This window comes from Corvus hawaiiensis, chromosome 26 (assembly GCF_020740725.1).
Source record: "Corvus hawaiiensis isolate bCorHaw1 chromosome 26, bCorHaw1.pri.cur, whole genome shotgun sequence".
In the NCBI taxonomy this organism is placed as follows: domain Eukaryota; kingdom Metazoa; phylum Chordata; class Aves; order Passeriformes; family Corvidae; genus Corvus; species Corvus hawaiiensis.
The window spans coordinates 31,461,431-31,487,374 of NC_063238.1; the positions used below are offsets into that span (position 1 = coordinate 31,461,431).

At 42.4% G+C, this 25,944-nt stretch overlaps 1 protein-coding gene and 1 long non-coding RNA gene across 2 annotated transcripts in view; one reads left to right on the top strand and one right to left on the bottom strand.

The window, feature by feature from the left end:
• The window catches only part of SAMD12 (sterile alpha motif domain containing 12), a 181,736-nt gene extending 157,964 nt beyond the window's left edge, over window positions 1-23,772 (bottom strand). Inside the window, exons 1-2 of the mRNA XM_048286282.1 lie at window positions 23,531-23,772; window positions 5,535-5,710 (exon numbers count right to left, since the gene is read on the bottom strand). Coding sequence (XP_048142239.1) covers window positions 5,535-5,710; window positions 23,531-23,543 — 189 coding nt within the window. The 5' untranslated portion in view covers window positions 23,544-23,772. The remainder of the gene's footprint in view (window positions 1-5,534; window positions 5,711-23,530) is intronic.
• On the top strand, window positions 23,252-25,635 carry LOC125316890. Its single transcript, XR_007199891.1, has 2 exons — window positions 23,252-23,461; window positions 23,939-25,635. It is a non-coding gene; the product is annotated as an uncharacterized LOC125316890 (long non-coding RNA).
• The last annotated feature ends 309 nt before the right edge of the window (window positions 25,636-25,944 follow it).

The window sequence follows — 25,944 nt, forward strand, 5'->3', positions numbered from 1 at the left end:
GACCCCAACAGAAGAGAGATGTTCCTTGTTTTTCTTGCTTGTGAGAGTGTGGATTCTGAACTAAGCAGCTATATTTTGCCCTACAGGTAGGGTTACTTCAGCACTTCATTCACTCCAGTGGAATCACAGAATGATAAAAGAAACATCACTCTCAGTGGCTTGAAATGCACAAAGTCACCCAGCACTGCTGTGTCACAGCTCAGGATAAGAGGTTTGTTCACTGCACAGTTCTGAAACTTCAGGCTTCAGCCAGAGGTCACAATCATGAATGACAGGCTGAGAGAGGAAGGGATGCATACGCATCAAACATTCCAGCCCCCAATTTACATGGATACTTCTAACTACGCAACACATGAAAAAGTCTATTGAAAATGAAGATAGAAGCAGGCACACTAATTACTGTGTACTAGTAATAATAATCACAGGATGAGACACTAGAAAGGCAGATTGCCCTGAAGTGTAATTATTTCAGCTATGTGATAGCAACATTTACCAAATATTTTTAAACCCACTTCAGACGTACTGTACACTGAGATTATGTGCCCAATTTTGTTAGTCATAAAGATGACCCAATGCAGTAAGTGGTGTTTTGTCACTATTGCAGTCAGAGTTGGGAGAGGGGGAAAAAATCACATTCACACCGTATCTATTGACTTTCGTTGTGTTGATCTGATGTGGACCCTGGTAATCTGTTAACTACTTCTCCACAAAAGTAAGCTAAGAAAAGCAAACTATCTATCAGTAAAGTAACATTTCCCCATCCAGGGTCAGCACCTCACTCAGAAACACAATGAGATCTGCAATTCAAACACCCTGATACACAATTTTAAAATTTTAAAGCAAAATCTGGAGGAGTGGAACAGCCCAGCCAGGGTTTTGTTGAACCTTCACTTCAACAGAAAAATGTTTCTTAACTTCAGTCAGTCCAATCTGGGCTTTTTTTGCCATATCCTGAGGTCCTGTGGCCACCAGAAGTCTCACAAGAGGAAGATAATAGGAAGACAACACAAAATGGCAAAACCTCACTGCCCCGGTTCAGTGGGCATTGGTGTTTCCCAAATGCAAAAAAAGGCTAAAAAAAAAAAAGGGGCAGGGGGGGAGATAGACTGGTTTGGGCTGGAAGGGACCATAATGATCATCTAGTTCCAATCCCCTGCCATGGGATCAGACTGCTTAGTCTGGTCACCCAGACTGGTTTAATATTGTCTTTCTCATCCAACCCATCTGATAAGCTTGACCAGACAGGATAAATATTGTGAAGCAGAAGCCACTGATTACAAAACTGGAGAATTCTTCTAGAAAAATACTTTTCCTTGTCTCTTGTTAGAGAACAGTACTGGGACATTACTTAAATAACTGACAAAATTTTAGTATTTCTAAGAATCCTGTAACACCCCTATTACTCAAAAGCCTTACTCTTCTGCTTGGACTTTTCACCACACACTTGACACACTCCACCCCTCCCAAATACATTCCGATTGAGCAGATCCCTCCCAGGCAAGCCAGAGGAGCTGTTTCCACCCCAGTCAGTCCTGAACTGGGCCCAGTAAGCTGAGATAACTTTTTATCCTGTTGGTACTGAGTTCAGTCAGCCCTTCAGTGTTGTTCAATATAATTTTGAAAAAACTGTTTTTTTAAGAGAGCAAAAGCAACCAAAAGAACTAATGAGCTACACTGCAACAAAACATAGTCTACTGGTGACTATGTAGCACTTATCAACAGAAGACAACATAAAAGCTTCTCACTTCTTTTACCAGTTTCTTTTCATAGTTTTCATGAACATTTTAAAGGACTGTTAATTTGTCTCTAGTCACATAAAAAAAACCCCTGAAATTGCTAACACAGCATAAAAAGCCTAACAGCAGTGGTTGCCATTAAAAAGCCTTTAGTATTTGCTATTGCTGCTGCCACATAATGAGACAAAATGTGTCACCAGATATGCACACCTTACTTAGGGATAAAAACTCCCTGAATAAATAACCTCCTAATGAGCGACAGCCCAGATTTGGGTCTCACTCTCACCACTAACAAGGCTTTGTGAGTGCAACATGTGGGAGGCCTTCATAAAAGCCAATTCTGCTGTAAGAGATCATTTTCTGAACCTCCTTAGAAAAGCTGCCTTCTGTTAAAGTCTATACTCAGAGAAGTATAGGACTCCAAAAGTATAGCAAAACTTGTTAGTTTGTTTTTAACAAAATTCTACTCTGTGACTATGATATTAAAACCAAACAGATCAGACATAAGAGGCAGAAGTAGCATTTCAATGAAAAAGATAAGAATTCCAGAAGACACACATAATAGTGGTTAAATATAGGTGGTTAAAGAAATAATTTATATTTTTAAAATGTATATTAAAAACCATCCTTGCTTTCTCCAGTGAATTCTTCTGCTCTGTAAGTGACCACTCAACCGCCTGAATTGTTTTTATATACCATGAATGCTGAAAAATCAATTACTGATCAAGAAAATGTGTATATTGATATACATAAATAAAAAATGAAGCATTTTTACACTTCATATATTTTCCTTAATTTGTATTATATCCTGTACATTATCAGAGTCTGACTGGATTATGCACATCAGTTTAGCTATGAATAATGTTGGCCATTTTTGGACTTGCACATATTTGTAACAAGGTGGTTCCTTAGGGAACCAGCTGGGGGAGACTAAAATCATTGTTCCATTTTCCATTATAATTCTACCTCAGTCAGCCTACAAATACTAGATTCCATATTCATCAGGAACTTATTTATAAGTGATCCTTCACTGAAGCTATACCTTCTGTTGTCTGCATCCCAAATATACAAACACTTGTACTCCCATATTTATGTTACAGTAGCTGCATGAAAAGGAACTTTAAATCTGGTTGTAATCCATGAGTTACTACTGTTCTTTAATCCCATAGCTGAGGACGGAAAATGAAGGACACACTTCATTAGAAAGAAGATTTTGTTTGTTTCTTTGGACAGCAAAACCAGATGTTTAAAGTGCTGGAAGTGGTCTCAATGAAAAATTAGAAAGCTGAAAGCAGGAACGAGAGCCTAGGAGGCATCTTAAATAATATTCAATACATTGCATTGCTTTGTGCAACACAGGTCTCACTACTGTGAATATGAGGTATGTGTTAATATTATTTGAATATATAGGATTACAAATAAATCCTTTTAAAAACAACTGCGCAATGGAAATATAAAACAAATGGCTCTGCTCACGATGTTTTATTTACAATACTTCCTTGTATTCCTGCTCATCTTTCCACTGTACATACATGATTGCATGGATGAAGTTTCCTAGTGACAGCTTAATTCAACTCTTAAAGCTACACAAGTTAAAATCCAACTCCATATTCACATTCTAGAGGATAAAGCAAAGCAATTTTTAAATTTAAGGCAGAGCAAGCCAGAAAAGACAGGCTACCTCAGGCTATAACATATAAATCCAGATGAAAAACATCACTAAATTAATGCACACATAAAAGACAAAGTTACTAACAAGGCAGCAATACATTCAGAAAAATATTCCATTCCATTTGCTTGATACTATTATGCTAAGCTTATACCATTAAGCAAAAATTCAGTATGTTTGTTTGTTTGTTTTTAAACCTGAAGCGTGCCCAGTTTTCTCAATAAAGTTACTGCAATCAGATATGGGAAACCAATCGTTGATTTCAGTCCTTTGAGAGCTTCCCCTCTTACCCAGCTATCTCCAGCAAGGACAGCCTGTTTTATATCATCAGTCCAACAATTACAGCTCAAGACAGTGAAAACAGGCTCCGTTACATTAAATCACTGATGTATTTCACTCTGATTTTTCATTAGGATAAGTCTTTTGCAAGCAAAGACAAGTTTGATCTGACTATATTCCATGTCAACTACACACGAGCCCATTCTCAGCTGGGAGCCCTATTGCACCATTTAGCTTCTTCACTCCCAAGCTTGTAAGACCTGCTCCAAGTTTAACACACCTCCCCAGCTTTCAATATGGAGCAGATTTTCATCTGGTGATGTTGAAACATGAGCAGGGTTAGCTTGCCTTTGTGAAAAGCTGGGCAAACGCCTTATTAGCTGAGCTTTGTCTCAAAACGCATCCAAAATCTGGTAGTCTTGTTACCAAATGGATATTTCAAAGCAGTAAGCACAAACCTGTTCCCCAAGGGTTCACGAGAAATCAGCAAGGTGCTTGATAATTGACCACCAAGATTGCAAGTAGCAGGGTTTTTTAAATTGTTGTAAGCCTGTAATGGAGGATCTATTTTGATGCATTAAGTCAGAATGAGTTAAATTGTATTAATTTTAAACTAGGTATTTTAGATAAAAATCAGAATGGAGAATTCATACCAAGCCTTTATTGTCAAGGCTACTGCTCAAAACATGTAATGCTATTTTATTCTAAAAGTGAAATACATCACAACCATATGTGTATTATTTGTTGGATTTACTGTACTACTGGCAGTAGGAAATACTCCTATTTGTTCAGTCATTGAAATAATTTCTATTGCCTTTTTGAACCTGTAAAAAAAAAATACACTCATTTTATTTGCTTTAATAATTCCCCAAGTGTCAGATTCAGTAAAAACTCAATTCTCCTGCACAACTTACCCCCAAACTCCTCATTTTAGGCCTTTAAGAATCAAAAAGACTGAGATGGCTTTTAAATAATTTTAATTTTAAAGAATTTTAAATAATTTTAATTTTAAAGAATTTTAAAGAATTCCCAGTTATTTTATAACATTCCATTATCTTTCCTTTGACCCTGAGACCAGCTTCCTTGGTTAGAGCCTTATGCTAGGAACGCCAAGCTTGTGTGTTCAATCCCCATACGGGCCATTCACTTAGGAGTTGGACTTGCTGATCCTTGTGGGGTCCCTTCCAACTCAGAATAGTCTGCGATTCTAGTGAAAAATGTATCTAATATGACAAATTACTGTCCTATACCAAAGTATCTGGAGTACACACATTCACTTGCACTTGGTTGTCATGTCTGCTGCACTCACAAAAGAAGTAGAAGCTTGTGAGTAACAACAGACACTACATTTGTTTTCAGAAACTCATCTCCGAACTATGTTTGTTCACTGTTGTATCAGACACAGAAGAACTGGCCTGGTATTTTACCTAAAATCAGTTAACAGTTTATTAAAATCAGTCACCCATATAAAAATCCACATATTCATATATCCATAGAACTTTCCTCCTCCTTTACCTGCCCCAGGCAAACAAAAAAAAACCCTCAAGAAAAACATTTATACCCATTCTGCTTGTTACCCAAGTCATTTGGAAAAAGAGTTTCCATAGTGCCTGAAAAAGAGAGATTCCATTATTTTAATTATCTTCATTTAGAGAAAAATAGAATAGTGCAATATCCAAGATGTGTGTGTGCTACAACTCCATAGCAGTACCTTGCTTCTGTAACACCCGCCTCCTCAGACTGATATTTTTACATCTTTATAAGAAATGCTTTTTAAGAGGAGCCAGGACTTCAGGAAGCCTGGATTCTTAAAGGCTCACCAAAACAAATAAGAAGGCAATCGCACCTACCTTAGATATTTCTGGCTCCACTTGTCTCTTGGGTGACTCTTTTGACTCAGGCCCTTTTGGAGTACTAGTGTTCTTTACCGCAGGTGATTCAACTCCTTCGCCTTCAAGTTGCAGATTAATACCTTCTGTGGGGACTGGGTGATCAATACCATTTGGATTCAGATTGCAATGGATAGCTGGGAAAAAAATATGAGAAACACTGCTTTAGGAAAGAAGAATCCAATGTTTTAAACATTTAGCACAAACTACTGAGAAGTGCCATGTGGTAACCAGAGCTATGTCAGACCAAAGCAAATGAACCATCTGCACCTTGATGCGGATTCAAGGTGAGATATTTAAGAAAGAAAATGAGAGGAACGCAGCACTGTATAAATTTATTTAGTGCAGGCTACCGTGTGGAACTGTGCTCTGCTGGAGTCACTGCAGCATCCAAGACCCTCAACTTAGAGCTTTTACTAAGTATTCATCATTCAACCATACCTTTTTTCCTTTCTAGGCAAACTAGTTAAGGGTTTTCTACTACATTTTCAATTCCTACAACATTCTAGGTCTTAAAGAATGTGGGATAAATAAGCTGTGCACAAAAAATCAGCAAGTCAGTCTCTGCACAGAGTAATGACTTATCCAGCTGATTATCTCTCCTTCAGTCCTTTGTACCACTCCAAGTTACCACCTACACCATCCTAACAAGCAAAAGAGATGTACTCCCTGGGAGTATATAATGAGGTGCAGACTAATGACAGCAGAATAAGGAAAGCATCCAGAGAAAAAAAAAAACCAAATGCAAACAATACAACAGAAATGCCCATTTAGAACTATGGCAGTAGCTTGTTTCCTGCCCAAATTTTCACAGTTCCAGCACTCACATAGATAGTAGTGATTTTATAAATGTGTGGATCCTGAGGAAACTTCCTCTTTATGCAACTGACTTTTGCACTTATGTTCCTGCATAACTGGGCTACTTTTAGCGCTACTGGTAATTTAATGGTCCCAACTTCCCCTGTGTGCAAAAGAACTTTGCTCAGATACTGTGATGCAATGTTTGACAGATCTGAGTAGAAACAATGTACATCCAAAATAAAAGCTGCCCTTTTACTCTTGCTTGGCTTAGAAGCAAAGGGTGGGGAGCTGGGGAAGAAATCAGAACTGCCAGTTTCTACCAGCTACAGATCAGCCCTTGAAAGCCTCTCACAGGAAACTGGCTCAAGCTGCAGTGAAAGCAAAGGGTTCTTTAACTATAGCACCTTTCAAAAATCTATTCACCTTAAATCCTAGAGTCTTAATTGAAAACTTTGGGCCTAAGTTACAGCAATTCCTTGGTACAGAAGTAAAGCAGAGGCCAAAATGTTGACCTTTTTCCTTTGGGATCTTTAAAAACATCAAAATATTTGTAAAAGATAAGTGATCTCTGCAACCACTACAATACCTACATCTGCAAGCCAGGGACAGGAACACCTCCTATGAAAACTTAAAAAACAATTTGATTCTGTGGTTTCTATTTACATCAGTGTGCCTCAAGACACCAAAAAATTCTCTCTCCTAGATTATACCCACCTACTATTATCTAGCTCCTCTAGATCACATTTACCTACCTGAAAGAAACAACTACTAACAACTTCTTTGCCTATCCTCCAGACCACAGAAAAGACAGATGTTATCCAGTAAGACCGACTATTTTCACAGCCCAAGGAAAATGAAAACCATTCTGTTAGTAACCAAATTAATTCTCTCCTTTACAAAAAATGTAAATGTATCTTAACCAACCTGTAAAAGTACTCCCAGCACACCCTGCTCCAGCAAGGGCTGATCAGCAGTGAAAAGACATTTGATACTAAATGTGATCCATAAAAATACTTCCAACTGTCTTCTGCAAGGATCTTGCCTAGCTGAATAGGAAGACTCCTAGAGACACCTTTGAAACCTTAACACACTACAGCAACATCCAGAAAGAGGCAGTTTTTGGCTGTCAGCCCAGTTCCAGTGCTCACCAAAGAGAAATTACATAGCACAGTGGGACTTAAAACTGCCTGGAAGAACACTGCCAGCAGCAAGTTTCCTGTGAATTGCAACTCCTCCCCTCCCAGTGCCCCCAGGCAATAGAGATTAGGGAGAAAGGTTGCATGGGATGAACAAGGAGATCGTTGTTGGTTATGGCACTAATTTACCATGCATTAGAGGGAGCAAATGATACAGGTTTTGATAACATGGCAGCATGATGAGTAACCTTATCTCCTTCTGTGTATAACCACATGACACATTTGGTGGATGAGGGAAAGGCTGTGTATGTTGTCTGCCTGGACTTCAGTAAAGCCTGTCTCCCACAGCATTCTCCTGGAGAAATGGCTTTTCATGGCTTGGATTGGTGTACAGCCAGGTAAAAACCTGGCTGAGTGGCCAGGCCCAGAGAGTGGTGGCAAATGGAGTTATATCCAGCTGGTGACTGGTCCCAAGTGGTTTTCCCCAGGGCCAATTCTATTTAGTATCAAAAGTCTGGGTGAGGGGATCAAGGGTACCCTCAGAAAGTCTGCAGATGACACCAAGTCAGTTGGGAGTATTGATCTGCTGGAAGGTAGGAGGACTCTACAGAGGAATCGGGACAGTCTGGAGTGATGGGCCAAGGCAGTGGCATGAGGTTCAATAACACCAGGTGCTGGGTCCTGCACTTGAGTCACAACAACTCCATGCAGTGCTACAGGCTGGGGAACAGTGGCTGGAAAGCTGCCCTTGGAAAAGGACCTGGAGGTTGACAGCGACTGAACATGAGCCAGCATGTGCCCAGGTGGCCAAGAAGGCCAACAGCATCCTGGCCTGTACCAGAAATTGTGGTCAGCAGGACCAGGCCAGTGATTGTCCCCCTCTACTCGGCACTGCTGAGGCCATAGCTTGAGTGCTTTGTCCAGTTCTGGGCCCCTCACTACAAAAAGGACACTGAGGTGCTGGAGCGTGTCCAGAGAAGGGCAACAGAGCTGGGGAAGGGTCTGGAGCACCAGTCTGATGAGGAGCAGCTGAGGGAGCTGGGGGTGTTTAGCCTGGAGAAAAGGAAGGTCAGGGGATGGCTTATCATTCCCTACAACTCCCTGAAAGGAGGCTGTAGCCAGGTGGGGGTCTGTCTCTTCTTCCAGGTAACAATAGGGCAAGAGGAAAAGTCATCAAGTTGTGCTAGGGGAAGTTTAGATTGGATATTAGGAAAAATTTCTTTATGGAAAGGGTTGTGAGGCATTGAAACAGGCTGCTCAGGGAAGTGGTAGAGTCACCATCCCTGAAAGTCTTTAAAAAACATGTAGACATGGAACTTGGGGACACAGTGGTGAACTTGACAGTGCTGGGTTAAGGGTAGGACTTGATTTTAAAGCTCTTTTCCAACTTCAATGGTTTTATAAAATTATAAGCACCTGGATGGCTTAAAAATGAAATAAGTCACTTGGCAAGATGCTGCTTGACCCTTAGCCCATCATGCATTCAAGAGTAATGAATGCTAGTGCTTTTTCAGCAATGCTTTTTACTGGGCTCCTTCAGGTTAGAAAAGAGGAAAAAATGGAAGAGGTTGCTAGCAATTGCATAGATGCCCACTATCTTTTAATTGAAAACAGGCGAGTGGTTCAAAGAAACACAGGCTGCCTCAGGGGACTCTTCGAGAGTTGTTAATATTGGGAGGGAGGGGGAGAAGTGGGGAGAGACAGCTTTTTTATTTTCTAGGGGTATTTATTTCCTAAGGAGAATAAGAATCTCAGTCACTTGGCAAAGCTTATCTTTCTTTGTCATGACACATCTTCAGGTAGCCAGCTCTACTATTTTCTTCTAGTGCTACCTCCAACCCTCAGCTACACAGAGAAGAGGAGGAAGGAGTATTTGCTTGCATGGGTCTGTTACTTCCTGTTACCACACAGAATACCTAGATCCATCTTCGTGGCGGACAGAGGTGGAGCTCCTGCCTTCTTTTAAATGTCAATACAAACCAAAATTGTTCCCTTTCAAGATTTGTTAAAGGCAGTGAAAGAGGTCAATGTTTGGTCAATAATTTATTCTTATCTTAAATCCATACCTTATATAATTTTAGCTAGATTAGGTCAGCTCTAAACTCAGGATCAACTATCAAACCTAATGGGGCTTGGGGGACTGACAGCACCCAGGGCTAGCATCTCATAGAACTGAGCCTAAACAGCTCTTAGAAAATAATCACAAATCACTAACTTTACCACAGCCCAAGTGCTCCGAACTCTCTTAGCTGACATATCTTAAATCTCTTTTAGGACTTAATGGCATTCATCTGGAAAAAAATCTTCCTACAGACAAAGTAGTTTCTGGCTAAAATATTGTCCAGACCATTACTCCTCCTTGCCTGCGTATTGGCTAATGCTAGCTCATCCTGCCCTCTGCATTCAGACCATTTTCCCACACTACTCCTTTGACAATATCCCTACTCCCTCAGCACCTCTTCATTCTACCAAACTACATCCACCTCATCAGTCCCAAATTTTAACAGTACATCAAGACAACAAACACCCTCCAAAGCAGCTCATAGTATCCAATACCAGCAGTAACATTAAATTTTGAAACAGAACCTCTTCCAACAGTCTTCCATACAATCTTGATACTCATGTATCATCCATGTCTCAGTAATACAACTATTCATCCAGTTTCAGATCACCTGTATTCACCTTTCCCTGCTGAAAACCCCACCTCAGTTGATTAATGTCATGTCTCTCTTCATGGTCCTCTAACAATTGTCGTTCAACTTGCATTGAAAGCTTTCTATGGTGGGAACTTGTTTCCTTTTGTGGAAGGAGGGTGGATGCTCTGTAGAGCTCTGACTGCACAACAAGCACATAATGAATGGCACTGGCTGACAATAACACAGATCCACAGATTACATTTATGAAACAAACTATTATTTAAAACAAAGGTACTTGAGTACTCTTGTACTCCTAACCTAATGGTAGAGAGGAATCTAATGGAAAATATCCTCTTTTCCAGAACTTAAAGAAAAGGCTGCTGAGATCTGCCAGGTTACGAGAGTGAAAAGCTCTGTCAGAAAAACAGTAAGTGGAGCACCCAAAATGGAAAAATGACCCCATATCTGTTCTAAAAACTAGGGAAATTAATGCAATACACAGTGTACTTTTTACATACGGCGGAACACAAACTCAAGTCCTTTCCATGTATACGGAGCAAGATAATTTGTTGCCCTGCAGAAGCTGGCTGATACATGTGAGCCAGTTCCATGCCCACACAGATCTTTACAGGGTGCGCATGCATTTGGACAGGAGAGCTCGCAGGGCAAAAAGAATGCTCTGCCCCCCCTCCCCGCCACCACCTTCCTGCCATGCATGCCTGCCTCCCAGATGGCAAGCAGCCAAGAGACAGCTTGTCTGAGCATGCTTGATGGTACACAGAAGTTACCAAGAGCCATCCTAAGTTACTGGCATCTGGGGCAAGCCTTGTCTTTTCCTAGAGGGTACTCTGTGAATCCTGTCTGGAAAAAAGCCTGAAGGCACTCTTCAAAACACAGCCTTGATATATCCAAATTTTTGCATGGGCAGATGGGAAGTCTTTGTCTCTCCATCTGTAGGCTCAAGGCTTAGCAGATAAATCTATGATCAATCACTACCTCTGTGCACTCCCTGCCTACTGTGTCAAACATTTCGTAACTATGTGCTTCAGTGGGAATACTGCTGGCTGCTTAATATTTTAAGCAGATCAATTAAGGCTACATTAAAGCATATTTGGCAAGTACTTGAGTTACATGCAATAACAATTGTTCTATTCTAAAAAGTGATCGAGTAAAAATAGCATCTTCTTACTCATGTGCCCTGTTCTGCATGCATCATAGTCATATGCTTGCTTTTGCTATTCAGACACAAAAAGCAGGCACAGGAGATACCCACCCAACCACTAACAATCCTTACAAAACTTTCATGTGTCAAATACTGGCAAACTTGCAAGCTCCATTTTACGTATTCATTCCACAGACTTAGCTGCACAATGCTAAGAGGTAAATCCATACAATCCACCTGCTACTCCCACCATAAAATGCCACACTGTTGAAAAGGACAGACAAAAGTTCATCCATAGAGTTTGAACACTAACAAACTCAGGCTGGACATAGCAGGAACCTTACAAAAAGGGTCTAAATATCTCTTTTCAGTCATCTCAGTAGTCACAAAGATTTAACAGGTATTTCCAGGGCAAAAGACCTTTGGACAGCAGCTCCCACTGGACTTCTTCCTTCCACCTCTTGCCATTTCTTTGTCAAAAGCAAATCAAACCTCCAACCACAATAAATTTTGCAGTCAGCATTTTTAATGAGAGTTCTATACACTTCCAGATGCTGCATTTCAATCCAGAGTAGTCAGACAGCATCCCTGAGGCTTTTTGCTTGCCTTTACTCACAGTCTGCTTTACCTGCATTGATTAGAGAGGAGACAGTCACACTGAGAATACTGAAGTCTTTTTCAGATTGAGATGCCTCCTCACACTGACCAAATGAGCAAGACGGATCTGCACTGCAAAGCCCTTCTTGTATTTCAAGAAGCTTATACTTCATTAGTAGCTCTGCATATCCCTAGGAAACATGGGATTATTTCAAAGATGTCTGACCTGAGCAGTTAGTACCACTTCTACACTAGTAAAAAACAAGATTTAAAACAGCGAATAAGGATGGCTTTAATTTGTACTATAAAACTTAGGAGTATTTTGACTACTTTGTCTGGCGGCAATTTCTTCCACAGTAATGAGTTTCTATAACTCCTATGGATGGTCCATCTGCCTCATCAATCAGCTTCTAGTTTTGAGAAACAGTCTAGCTTTTGCCTAGCAGACCTACTTCTCCATGCAGACCTCTCTCCACCTAATGTAAATTTGCACAGTTCCCCCAATACATCATGTTGGACCAGCTGAAAATGCAGTCCAAGTTTCACATGAATACAATCTGCTGCTTATGTTGCAACCTAGTAAATATTGCTGGCAACCTGCTGAGCTAGTAATTTCCAAGATTTTGCCCGCTCTGTTCCTCAAACTTGTCTGTCTAATGGCCACCAAATCAGCAGCATTCACACAGAGCAAAGAAGCCCAGCAAATCAGTCAGGACCTTTTCTACTTCAGTACAAATAACATGAATTTATCACAAGTTCCTGTAAGGCTGAAATCCCAAAGCACTTAACTGAAGTAATATTGGTGTCTAGCTATCTGCTTCTGTTGGTCAGCATCAAAAAGCAGCATTAAGCAATTACAAACATGCTGTGCCAAAAGGCAGGCCAGTACTGAGCTGAGGAGTGCACTGTGAACTGCTGCTACTGATGAGCTGTACCCGTAGCTTTGAGTACAAAGCTCAGATAGAGACAGGCAGCAAGGCCTGGCAGACACAGACACACACCTGGACCTGCAGGTCCCTCCAGAGAGTTGCTTGTCTTTCTAGCTACTCGTTATCATGACTACTAATCATTAATTAATCAGTTTAACAAAAAAGCAGGCTTCTTACAAGAATTTTACAGTCAAGTCTTTGTTAAAGCAGTGGGACATGCCCAAGAGTGGGCGGTATCTTGAAGGGCAAGAGAAGTGACAGCTCAGCAACAAGGAAGTGGACATTGAACCAGTTCAAGAGGGCAGGAAGGGCAGAGCAAAGCAGAGACAGGTGTAGGAAGGGGATAGAGGCAGAAGGGGATAAAGGGTTCAGAGGAGGAGCATTCATTTTAGTTTGTAACTGTGACTTGTGGGGCTTTTGCCTTTTTTATCCCTTTAGAACTATTATCAACAAGAAAATTTAAGGTAACAGCATTCCTGAGGCAACTATCCCTGAACATCTCTAGCTAGGCAATGGGGTAGTCATCTCATGGTATCAAGCCAAATACTACTATAAGCCATTCACTCTCTCCAGAAACAATGAAAAAATAACCAAAACTAAAGCCAAAGAAAAACACAGAAAAAGTATGTTTTCTGAGACAAGCTACTACACTTCACATACATCTCTCAAACAAACTTCAGCTATAAGATGGTACAAAATCTTGTACAGCATCAGAAATATATCAAGAAACCAGAATGAGTAACTTAACACTTTAGTATCTGGAATCAAACTAAACTCATAATTTGGTTGAAGGCCAAACAAATCTTGAGTGTAGAGAGAAAAGACCCCTTAGTTCTCTACAGAACAGAAACACTATGCCCAGAAAAAGAAAGTCTCTTCTTGTATCGGTTGAGTTTGCCTTCGAAGACCCTCATCACACCAGGATATGTATGTAATTAAGTTTCTTCAGCTAAAAAATTTCCTTATGCATTTTTTACAATTTTCCTACTGGAAACTATTTATTTTATGTATGGCAATATCCACTTGACATCTCTTATTTCACAGACTTTAGCAAATGCTGTAAACAGTTTCTTTTACACCTGCTCTTCAGGAGACAGACTGCATGTCATCACTATGCTGATAGACCTTGGGAGTCTCAGCAATGCAAGTTCAACCTTTATAACAGCAACAGGATTTCATGGTAAAAAGCAGACACAGTGACTGGACAGCCAAATTATTTCTGAAGCACTTTCTCATTCCTTTTCAATAAAGGTACATTTGATACAAGCAGCTCTTGAATTCACGCTAGCAACATAGGCTCATTGAAACATGAACCCATTCAGTGAATAAATAAGGCCAGGCTACCACAAATTCTGTACAGGTATAGATGAAGAGGGGAACAGACATAAGGGGACCAAGTGAGCTATGCAATTAACTTAGAGCAAAATGGATCTTAGTGAACAAAGTAATAAAGGGCAGTAAGTAACATGCATCACATGCACACGAGAAAATAATTTAAGCTATGGATTAAAGTACAAAATAGTTGCTCATTTGTTTTGCAAACTAGTAAGTCAATAAGCAGGCTTGTGCAAGCATCTACAGAGATTCTCTTGAATAGTGAAGAACTCTGGATTTCAAGATTGTGAGATGCACAAAGTTGCATGCAAAGAGGGTGCTACAAGAGATAAGAAGTGTAAGTACAAAAAGCAAAGAAAACCAATTGGTGGATAGAGAGGAAGAGACCTAAAATAATTCTCTCACAAGGAAAAGTATTCACCATAAATTACAATTGTCAGTCACCAACCTACTTAGGCAAACTCCAAACTAGGTACCACTGCTGCCCTAAGAATTTCAGAGAGAATATGGAGAGATAAAAAAGAGTAATAAAGCACCTAGGTATGCAACAAGTCTTCATTAGTTGCACTGATCTTGGAAGAAACTTGTCTTGTAGTCACTGCTTAGAAAGTTGGCTAGTCATGCTTCACCACAAATTTTTTTTTCTGAGAATGCCTCTTTCTCAAGTCCTAACAGTACTACTATTCAATTCTATAATCAGCCAACATTAAATCAAAAACTTTTTTTAAACACTAAAGTACCTATCCAATACACACAGAACAGCTCAGACACACAGTGGTTAAGTCTTTATTATAGCATCAGAGGTGCATTGACCCACACACGCATCACAGATCTCTGCTTTTGCCCTACTCATGAAAGCTGGTGTCTGCTGAACATGTGGCACAGAAATGGCTGCGATTCAGCTGTCGATCCAGGCTTTATTTCTTGTCCCATGAATGATGCACAGTCATCAAAATGCAAATGAAAATATCTTTATTCATTCTCACTAGCATAACTAGTTTGCAATCTGGCAGTTGACTTCTGTTTTCAGTCCTGGCTTTCCCTCAACTGCCTAAAAGTTACCTCCCTTATCACTGTTCAAGGCTATCCCTTCCCTGGTACACTTAACTGAAGAGCCTGGAAACGCCTTCTTTCCTTCCCCCAGTAAAATTCTTCACCTCCTACTGCTTACTCATACCACTGTATCCTACTCGCTCTAGTACCCCAGATGATTTGTGTAGCAATGAACCATCAGCCGAGAGCACGCAGAGGACAATCTGAGAGAAAGCTTCTATTGACACATATTACAATTCTCTTTCTTTATGTTTATGAAACAGCATTATTAAAAGTCTCTTTCTTGCTTTTACTAGGTTATGCGCAAAGAAGCAAATCAAATCAACCAAAATCCCCTCTGGGGGAAGAAAATAAAATTTAAAAAGAAAAGCCACAAAGATAGGGCAGAGAGCAGATGAATGGGGAATGGAGGAAAGTAATAACTTGATTGTTCAGCTGAAGAATAGGAGCTAGCAAAGTTCCACATTATACAGAGATGGATAGGGCTGCACTAAAGACCAGCTAAAATCCTCACTGAGTGTCTTCCTCATACCCTTTTTTTTTGTCAATCACATACTCCCTGCAAGCATATTAGATCATGTAATTGAATGCAGAGTTCACTTCAGCCCAAGTTCAGTCCCCTGCACACCTCCTTGCTTCATCCAGGAGGAGCACAAACTAGGGTGAATTCTTACTGTTTTAAGTAATGAACCTGCTCTTTAATGCCAAGTTTAGCTCATACTGCACAGAGAACATGCAGCTATTCACAGCAACTCCCTCACTCTTTCTGTAGTCCTTTTGCAAGAGGACACTTCTGGAGAGAGAAGGAGGACCCTATGCAAAGGTGAGGGAACATAAAACTTACTCAAGGCAGAAGCCACTGTGGCTGAGATCTGTAGATCTAATCTGCTTCAGCTTTTCCTGAAGGTCTCTCTCAGACCATACTTCGCCTCATTTATAGAAGTTAGTACAGGTGTTTCCAACCCTACCTGCTGTGGAGAATCAGTACTTTCCAGGATGGCATTTCTACAGCTGCAGCCTAATGCAGGACCCCTCCTTCCCCCAAATCCCATTGACCAGACAAAGCAGGGTTCCTCTTACAGAGCAGTATCAGTTCTTATATACTAGGAAAATGAAAGCTACATATCTTATGCATCATGACCCTGCCTGTTAACATTTTTATGGCTCAGTGCCTAATTCCCCATCTCCTCTCTGTTTCTGGGTTGTCCTGGCCAAATTTCCCTCTTAGCTACTCGATGCAAATCAAGTTCTTGTGGTGAGTGGAATTGTTCTGGACACACAGATGAGCTAGACTTTGTCATAAAAGTGATCAGGCTGGGTCAGACTAGAAGTCTAGCCCTTTATGCCACTGCTTGAGAAAATAGCATGAGAGCAGGGCGTACACGAATTGATCCTTCCTTGGCACCTTAGGAATAACCCGCAAAGGTAAAAGTGCACTTGGGGAACTCTGTGTTATACGAAAAACTATTTCCTTTTTTTAATTTAAAGCACAAAACTCGACAGCTTCATCGTTCTGCCTTGTGACCTAGTTCCTTTTTCCACCTTCTCCAAACTATTCATCCAGGCCTAAGGATTCTCTCCATGGTCATCTCTTCCGAGCTGAAGAATCAGAATCTTTGTAACCTGCCCATCTCTTTTCCAAGCTAAAGAATGATAATATCTGTAACCTGCCTTCAGAGACCACGTCTCTGACCAACTGACTGTTCTTTTCTGTATTCCTTCTAGTCCTCTCCTTCTTTTGGGGTGTGACAAGCAAAAGCTGCAGGGAGCATTCACAATACAAGAGCAATACGCAATGATACAGAAACAAAGATCTTCCTTGCCTTTTTCTGAGTTCTCCTCATAGTTCTTGAAATCTTGTTTGTCATTTTGACCAGCACCAACCAGACAGTTTCAGAAGACTTCAAAATTACTCAATTTTTTAGCCCTTTTCTCCACCTTTGCCCTTGGCACCTTCCAGAACTACACCCTCTGCATTCTCTGCATGTTTTGAGAGATAATTGAGGGCTGAGCTGTTCAACTGTTAATCTGCAAGGATAAATACCTGTATCCATTCAAAGGCAACAGCTTTCATGAGAAATAACCCACAACAGGATTGCTCAGTTTTAAACTGAGTATCTCTTGATCACAGAAAGGGCATTGCATTAGAGATCACACAGTCTGGACAAAAGGAGAGACAGTGAAGAGACAAAACAGGGCACAAGAGAGTAAAGCTGTCTCAGCCAGGACAACAGAGAAAATTGGCTCCAGAACCAGGCACAGTATCCTAACAGACCCACAGACTCAATACTTAGTGAACTTAAAAGTAGCCTTTTAACAGCTCTACTACCTCTGCAAACTAGCTGTATTACTTTCAGAGACAAATGGGCAAACCAAAACCTTACAGTGCTCCACAGACACCTAGTTCTGCATCCACCACCAAGCCTGCACAGAAGATGTTTTGGACAGAAACCTCTCCATGGTTATCAGCTCAACAACCAGTACCAGTCTGCAATTCTGACTCCATCCAGCTACAGTGCCTTGCTCTGAGCCTGTCACTGCTGTTCTCCTGCCATAGCCCTTGTGACACAGCAATACTGGGAAGCACTAGAGACTGGCTCTAAGCAGCCTGCCCTGAACCTCATACACTCAGCTGTAAACAAGAGGAACAAAGCTACACAACCTCCTTGGATGTCACGTGCCATGCTTGGACATAACAGAAGAACAAAAAAACCCTCCAAAACCTCTCAAGAACAGTTCTATTTTATAATTTCCATTTAAGCATGAGATCTTACATTTAATTTCCATTTAAGCATGAGATCTTACATCCATTTAAATAAGATCTTACAATGTCACTACAGGTTTTGTCAGTACTTTCCAGTAGTACGTTAGGAAATGCATCCAAAGTCTAACTCTTGTCATTTGCTCACTTGCATTTCCTTCTTGGTGCAGAAAGCACATGAACTTTCAAAGCATGACTCCTTCCTTTTGCCCATATATTACCACCACCTGACAAGTTTTAACCTTATGATGGGATTCAATTGTGCTGAACGAATAAATTTATATTAATCAACGCCCTCCTTGAGCTTCTAAGTCTTCCAAGTATTTTAAAGGGTAAGGTCAAACACTCAAGGAACTGTATCTAAACTAGTTGACCTGAAAGTACTTCCGAGTTTCCAGAAACACTCTTATTCTACAACCAAATTTAATCCAAGGGAAACACAGTGTCACACCAAGTCTATATTTGGTACCTTGATTCCTGCCTAGTATACGTTCATTTGTAAAAGCAAGAAGGGTAAAATGATCACATAACTTCCATAATATCCACCCTCCACTCAATCTGAGTACACCCAAAGACACTCCATTGCAGTGACCTTCTTTGTTCTAGCTTCATTTTGGGGTTTCCAATTCCCACAATGGAATGCAACTTCTGAACTTCAGCTCACAGTCTCCCTTTCAAATGTAGCAACATAGATTGGAAAGCTCTAAGCAGTAGCTCAAAGCAGAGAAGCACATGCAACCACCAGGCTATATGCACACTGTGGGGGCGGGCAGGAGGTTGTGCTGCTGCTGAGCAAGAAACAAGGGTGTAGATGTTACAGACCAACAAGAAGGCTGCCACGTGAACATGGGTAAGGAAAGATCTATGTTCTGGTCTGGAATTCCATAAATGCTGATGCATTTTTACAATAAATGGTCAGAAAGTAACATACAGAACACAAGACCAAAGGCTGATGTTCAAATCTTATGCCCCACTGTCCAATGCACTTCCAGCATTGGTCTTGCCAATCGCCTCTGCTATGGCCCAATGTGATTGTTTCAACTGGAGAGCTGAATTGAGATGTGTGTCTCAGTCCTGCTTCCAACTGGCAGCTATTTCCAAGCCACATGTCTGAATCCCTCAAGCTAAGAAGTGGTTAGAAATCAGTGAAGAAACCAAAAACACTGATGGAAGCATGTCCTATTTTTGAATCACAGGGTTTGTTACTTCTCTGGTCCATAGGAAAGTAAGTGTGCTGAAAGACCATCTATTGGATCACATTCCCTGGAGACTTAGATATGGAGACATATCCAGTCTGAGCTTGAAGTGCATGTAGGAATAAGACAAAGTTGAATAACTGAATACCTGTCAGAAGAGTTGTACTTTTGGGCACATCCTGGAACAGCATGATAGGTACCTACACTGAAAGCTGCTTCAAAGCTGTCCTCTGGATGATCCTGAACTCGCTTTAACATTCTTGGCAGAGTTAGCATAGCACATCTATGAGCTCACCGTATCTCGAGTCCCTGAAAAAACACATGGCAGCATTCAATATCCATGGAGTTGCTAGGCACTGAAGGCGTTCAACCAAGGTACATCACATAGCTGAAATTCACAGGATCACTCTGATACAAGCTGGTTACAAGCTGCAAATAACTTCAGTCCTGCAGCAGTTAACCTGGATGCCACTCCACAGAATGCCCTAACCTCCTTCGAGTCTTGGTCTCTTTAAGGATTACCAAGGGGTAAGGCCAGTCGTTGACATTTTATGCCAGCAAGGCTCCACTTCTTAGTAAAAAATATCCCATAGGAAGACCCAAGGTCTCAATAGCATGAGCCCACTACAGAAGAGCCACAGGAGACTGGAAATTTACATAAACTTCCAGGAGGAGACCTGCAACAAATGTTATGTGGCACTTTCCAAACCCTATACAAGAAAGGTGTTAGACCAAACTTCATTAAACACTTACCATGAAAGAAATCCATGATATCATTAGCACTTTTTCTTTGCACAGGAATCTGAAAGACACCACAGATCAGAGCTGCAGGGGATCCAACAGAACTGTGTGGGATCACCTGTATGCAGACATCATCTGGTGGGTGCTGTCAGTCTCTCACTTTCCTGTGCAATAAACACTGGGGGGTAAGGAAATCACCATTTCTCTCTCTTCCCCTTTACCTCTGCTGCACAAGAGCAAACTGAAAAAAAAAAATTTGAGAACACTGTTCCAGAGATCAAAAGCCTTTTTCTACTGGCTCTGACCTAGTTCTTTCATTCTTACTAGAAGGAAAAAAAACACTTAAAGGAACATTGTCAAAACTGTTGAGTCTAAAAATAGACTTACCTTGGCAGTGCTCCCATCTCGATGGGCTCATATTAAGGAGTGCAAACTCACTTTCCTCATACACATACCAATCCTTTCATCAATCTGGAAGCACTGATACTATATAGCCCAAAGGACCTCCCAGTCCACAGAATCTCTTTTGGGACACTAGAGTATGTATAATATATAAATGGCAAAGAACTGTAGTATTCTCCAGATTCCCACTTCATATTTGAAAGTCTACCACTGTCAGCTATCCCAGTAAAAATGTTTGGATATTTTCCTTAAGTAAACCAATGGACATTTGTTGCCATAGCTAAACACCATGCTAAGACAACTTTAAAATAATCAGATTTGAGGAAGATTTCAGAAATTTGTTACATAAAATGAACAAACTTTTCAAAGATTCTCCAAAAAGTATAAGCTACAAAATATTTTCACCTTAGCCACACGGAGCATTTCTGAAAGGAAAAACAAAAGAAAGACTCTGGGTTTGTGGCTGAAGCTGACAAACGAGCAGGTTCCATAGAACAATAGCCCTGGTGGAGCTGGTGGGGCAGTGGATGTTGGCTCAGGTCAGGAACTCTCCGTGCTGCAGAATCCAGGCCTCTCTTGTGCCCCAGGGACCTTTCCACTCCCTGCCAGTTGCATCCCAGAGCCAGCCACTTGCAAGTCTGTGCAAGAAGCCAGTTGGCCCAACCATTCAAAAGCCTCGCTTCACTCTATAAAAGAAAGCCCAGGAAGCCCATCCTAGCCAAGCTCCCAGCTGACTACTGCAGAGACTGGAAGGCCAGATAACCTCACCTTAAACCTTATTACCAAGCTTCCAGAACTGATGTACAGCAGGTTTATGCTCTCAAGATCCCAAGCTGAAAACCAGGAAAGCATTTTTCCAAAGAAAACTAACAAATCAAACAAACAGAAAACAAAAAAATCCCAACTGTTCTTCCTGAGTCCAGGACATTTTTCTACAAAACTATCTATTTAGAAAATTCAATGGCAACCTTACTTTCGACTAAAGCAGGGTCTGTACACTGTGGTCATCGGAATCATGAGGAACAAGTAACCTCTCAGCTTTCCAAACAGAAGCTGTAATGCCACATGTTCATTGCCAAAAGTCACAGTTCAGGAACAGAGCACAGCTCACACTCAGGGCTCCAATACGGCAGAAGATGCATTAAGGGAAAAGCAAGCTGTTAAGCACAGTCACACAAAGAAACATGGTTCCAACAGTAAGTGATGGATAATAAAAGGCCTGAAATGTGGATGCACTACATACACACAAAGTAGTTATGGCCACATGGCTACTTGTGCTGAAATAGTCATACTGCTGTGTTAGTGTGAGGGCAACAGAATTATGCAAAGGCAAGAAAGTTGAGGGAGAAAAAAACAAAATGGGAGGAATGCAGAACACACAGACAAGAATGCCTATTCTGAGACACCACAGCAGGATGCATCCTGGGGGAAGGAAATGGGAAGAAGGAGTTAAAGAGAAAAATTGCACCTCAGGAGAAGGGAAAGGCACTGCTTCTCAAAGCTTTAGCAGAGCTTTCCTTCATTAATATTTACAAAGCTTTTAGAGATTCTCAGATGGAGGGCACTGCAGATATGACAGGAATTATTACAGACCTGAAAAGATCTAGCAAACAGACTGAGAAGGACTTCAAGTAAATAAAAGAGGATGACATTAGTGAGCACACTGAAACAGGGGTTGCTGCTGGCATATGAACCATCTGGTGCATGGCAGTCCATTTCATTTACTTACTTACCCACTACTGGGCACGCATGCCCAGTTCATGTCACTATGCTTTTGCCACCAAAGAAGTAAAGCTTTTATTCAGGACCTTCCTTCTTTGTATCATTCCAGTCTTCAAAACTGCCATTTGGCAAAGCAGCCTGTGCATAAGAAATGTTTGCCTCATGGAGAGGCTTACGCTTAGGAAGAACAACTTGGGATGTTGACAGACACCTTTTGAGACATAGTGGTCTTGTTTACGTTTATTTGAATTTGCATAGGAATGTGTTTTCCAGGGATGTTTAGCTCCCCACTGCCTCCAGGAAGCCTAAGTTTTTGCTGGACTATCATTTGTGCTGTTCACTTTAGGTACCTAGCAAAAGACAGCATCAGCATGATTTTCAGCAATAAAGTGTCTCTGGTAGAACTGTAGATTTCGGCATAGCTGAGAAACAAAATTCATAGTAGTCTCAAAATGAACACACAAAAACACCAACATACACTAAATTAAGCACAGCAGAAGGGGTCAGATGGCTGGTTTACACAGGATTCTTTAATTTTCCCAAGGGCACCAAAACCAGCAAGACGAGGCACAGACCCCAGGACTGTCACTGCCTCACTCTAAAGCACTAGAAAACCAAGTGAATTTTGAAAGCAGAGAGCAGTAAAGCGGATTTGCCATTTCCCATACACCTCTCTCCTCCAACTTCCCAAAAGACCCAATGGAAAGGGAACACAGCCAATGTCAGACGGCTAAAAGGAGCCCAGCACTAACTGGAAGACCTAGCAAAGCATCCACCTGTCTTGGTAGTTATCGCCTCAGTTACCGGGGTACTTCCCCAAGAACTGGGCACCTTATGAACACCTCACAGCTCCCGGCTGCCCAGGAGCTGAGCATCTCGGCCCTTTGGCTTCTCCATCCTTCTGAGGGAAGGAGGGGCCGAGCACAGCTCTGCGCCCATGCGGGGGACGGCCGGGGGCTGCTGGAGCTACGCGGGCATCGCGGCCTCGGGGCACTTCAGGGATCTGGGCAGCAGCGAGGGACGGCGGCGCCTCGGCGCCCGCGGGAAACCGACCGGCGGCGGGGCGGGGGAGGCGCCCGGGGCTGAGCGCGGCCGCCGGGGCCGCTCCGGAGGGAGGCGGCGCAGGTCGGCCGCCCTTGCCGGGAGAGGCGGCACCTCCGGGCCCGCCGGGAAGTTGCCGACCGAAGCCGCCGGGCAGCCCCTGCCGCCTACCCCGCCGCGGGCGGGGGCGGCAGCCGCGGCCCGGCCCCACGGCACCTGGTCCGGGGCAGCCGCGGCGCTGCGGGCGGCGGGGCCGAGGGGCGCGGGGTCGGCGGGTACCCCGCGGGCGAGGCCGGGGCAGTGGGCGGCAGAGTGGCCCCGCCGGCGGGCACTGCTCTCCCACCGGGCCGAGCCGGGTAGCTCCGCCACGGCGCAGGTGAGTGCCCGGGGGAGGAGACAGGGGAGGGACCCCGGGGGCGGCGGGCAGGGGACGCGACGCCCTTACCTTCCACCGCCATCCTCCCGGCCTCGCATAGTGCGCCGGCCGCCGACCCGGCCCCGGCGGCGCTGCCCCGGCCGCCCCCCCGCCCGCGCGGGCTCCGCTCATCTGCAGCCGCGGCGATCAACCTGCAGCGCTCGCTGACAGCGGGCGGGGCCGCGCCGCGGATCCCTGGGAAACGTAGTCCCGGGAAACGGGCGCCCGGCCAGGCATCGGCGTTGCCTGCCGCCGGCGGGGCCCCGGGGCGCCTCCGCGTGTCCCCGCAGGGCAGGGACAGCAGCACGGGGGCGGGCCGTGCGCTGTGAGAGGCGGCAGGGCTGGGGACCCCCGCGAGGCGTTTGTGTGGGACAGGGACTGTGCGGGCACCCTGCCCCAAGAAGCTTCATTTCACAGCTCTGGGATGTTTCTCTCCAGGATTTCAGTCACCTCAGACATCCAGGCTGACGGCTCCAGGATAAGCCTGTCCCCGTCCCACCCCGCTGCACGCCCTGGCCGGCCGGAGGAGTTTGTCCGCAACGAAAGAAAAAGGCACACACAGCCCTGGGAACTACCAGTCAGCACCTCACCCCGGAGTGAGGCCCTCAGTTTTTGTCCATTCTCCACCCTATCCCACACTGTCAGGTCCTTCAACAAATCCAGAAAACGAAGGAGATTAGGGACACAGTAGCGGAGCCAATGGCACCCTCGAGATCTGTCCTGGAAAACAGCGTTGGACTTTGTACACTTTTCAGTTTTATTTTGAGATATCAGAAAGGTTTTGAAAACTTTTTTCCACTTCAAAAGTAGCCATTTTTTCATTTTGAGTGTACCAGCAAATATTAACTACCCAGAAAGAGTCTATGAATTACTCCACTCATCAAAGTTATGTCATTATTAAAATCAAGAGGACAACAGCAAAGAGACTGAGTATACAAGGGCAAACCCAGATAGGGCATGAAAACTTTGCCACATGTTCTTTTTGTTTGTGAGCAGTGGCCATTGTGGCTAATAAGTGTTATTTGTGACAAATTTTTGCAAAACAAACCTTCAAATTAGAGTGCAAAGAACATACCATATGCAAGTGAATACAGTCTTCATAAACCCCAGGAATTGTGACACTTTTGAAATATCTAAAGTAATTAAAAACTGGGTTGTCATTATTTATTTTAGAAAGGAAACTCAGAGCCAATAAGGAATGTTTTGAAGCCCAACTCTTTCCTTAAGCTTTCTAATAAACAACTTTGCCCTGAAGAGCTGACTTGTTGTTTGCTCTCATAAGCACTTGAACTATTAGCCTTTTTGTTGTACATGAGTCAAGATACAAGTTTCCTGGAGCAGCAGCCTTATCGTTCATGTGTTTGCAAAGTGGTAGGCATATGCAGAGTGCATTATAAGTAAAAAAATTGAGAGGATATGCTGGTACTCCCAAGTGCAATACAGTTACACACCTGATCCCACATGCTGGCAGAATGGACTGATCTTCACATGCTTTCTGTCGAGCAGATAGGATGATCTTAGATATCACAGTTTTCAAATATATGTAATACACACATACAGCCTTCAATACATAATAAGCTTCTGTGATTTTGATGGCATTTTGTATTAAGCTTATGTATTCAAATATTAATAATTTATTTGACTGTGACAATATTTGGAGACATGTTGGAGTAATTACCTGACTAATGCATATGTGAAGCAGTGCTTTCTTTGAAATGAGTTGGGAGCCATAGAGGGAATAAATCAAGGCTCAGAGTTGAAATGGCATGGACATGGAGAGCTGGAGTCGTATCCCCATTGGTATGCTGAATTTCTGACTGGTAACTACATTTCAGCTCTGGACCCCGAGGACATCCCCAGTGAGTACAATTTTACTAAGCCCTTTAAACAGCCCTGTAGTTTTTAATTACAACTTCATGCTGCTGAAGAACAGCAAAATTACGGCTGTGACTAGATAGCAAATAGGGCATGACAAATGTTAAAAGGTGTAGTGTGTGATACCTAATAGCTAGTGAAACCTAATATTCAACAGTATCTAAAACCATCAGAAACTTAACAAATTCTGGTCAAAACTAGACAAATTGTAATTTAATGTATGTTGCTCATTAGAGAAAAAAGGCTGTGAATTGATTCAAGAGGTTGTGTGAATTGATTCAATTAATCTATGGTAAAGTACAGTCTGTTTTGAGAAGAGCTTTCAGAAGCATCAGGTGAAAGTGAGCTAACTTTCTTAAAACACCCTGCTAAAATTATAGTGTAGAAAAAGACCATCTTTCTCTGCTAAGAAAGAGCTATTTCTTGCTTTCTCTGCCTTGCTTTCTTGCTTCTCATTTTACCTTGCCTTTCTTCGGAGAGATTTCTTCTAACTTTCTCTTAAAAGTGTAGCAAATTCCTTTTAAACAGACTTGGTTTGTCACAGCCACAGTGAGTTTGCTGTGTACTTT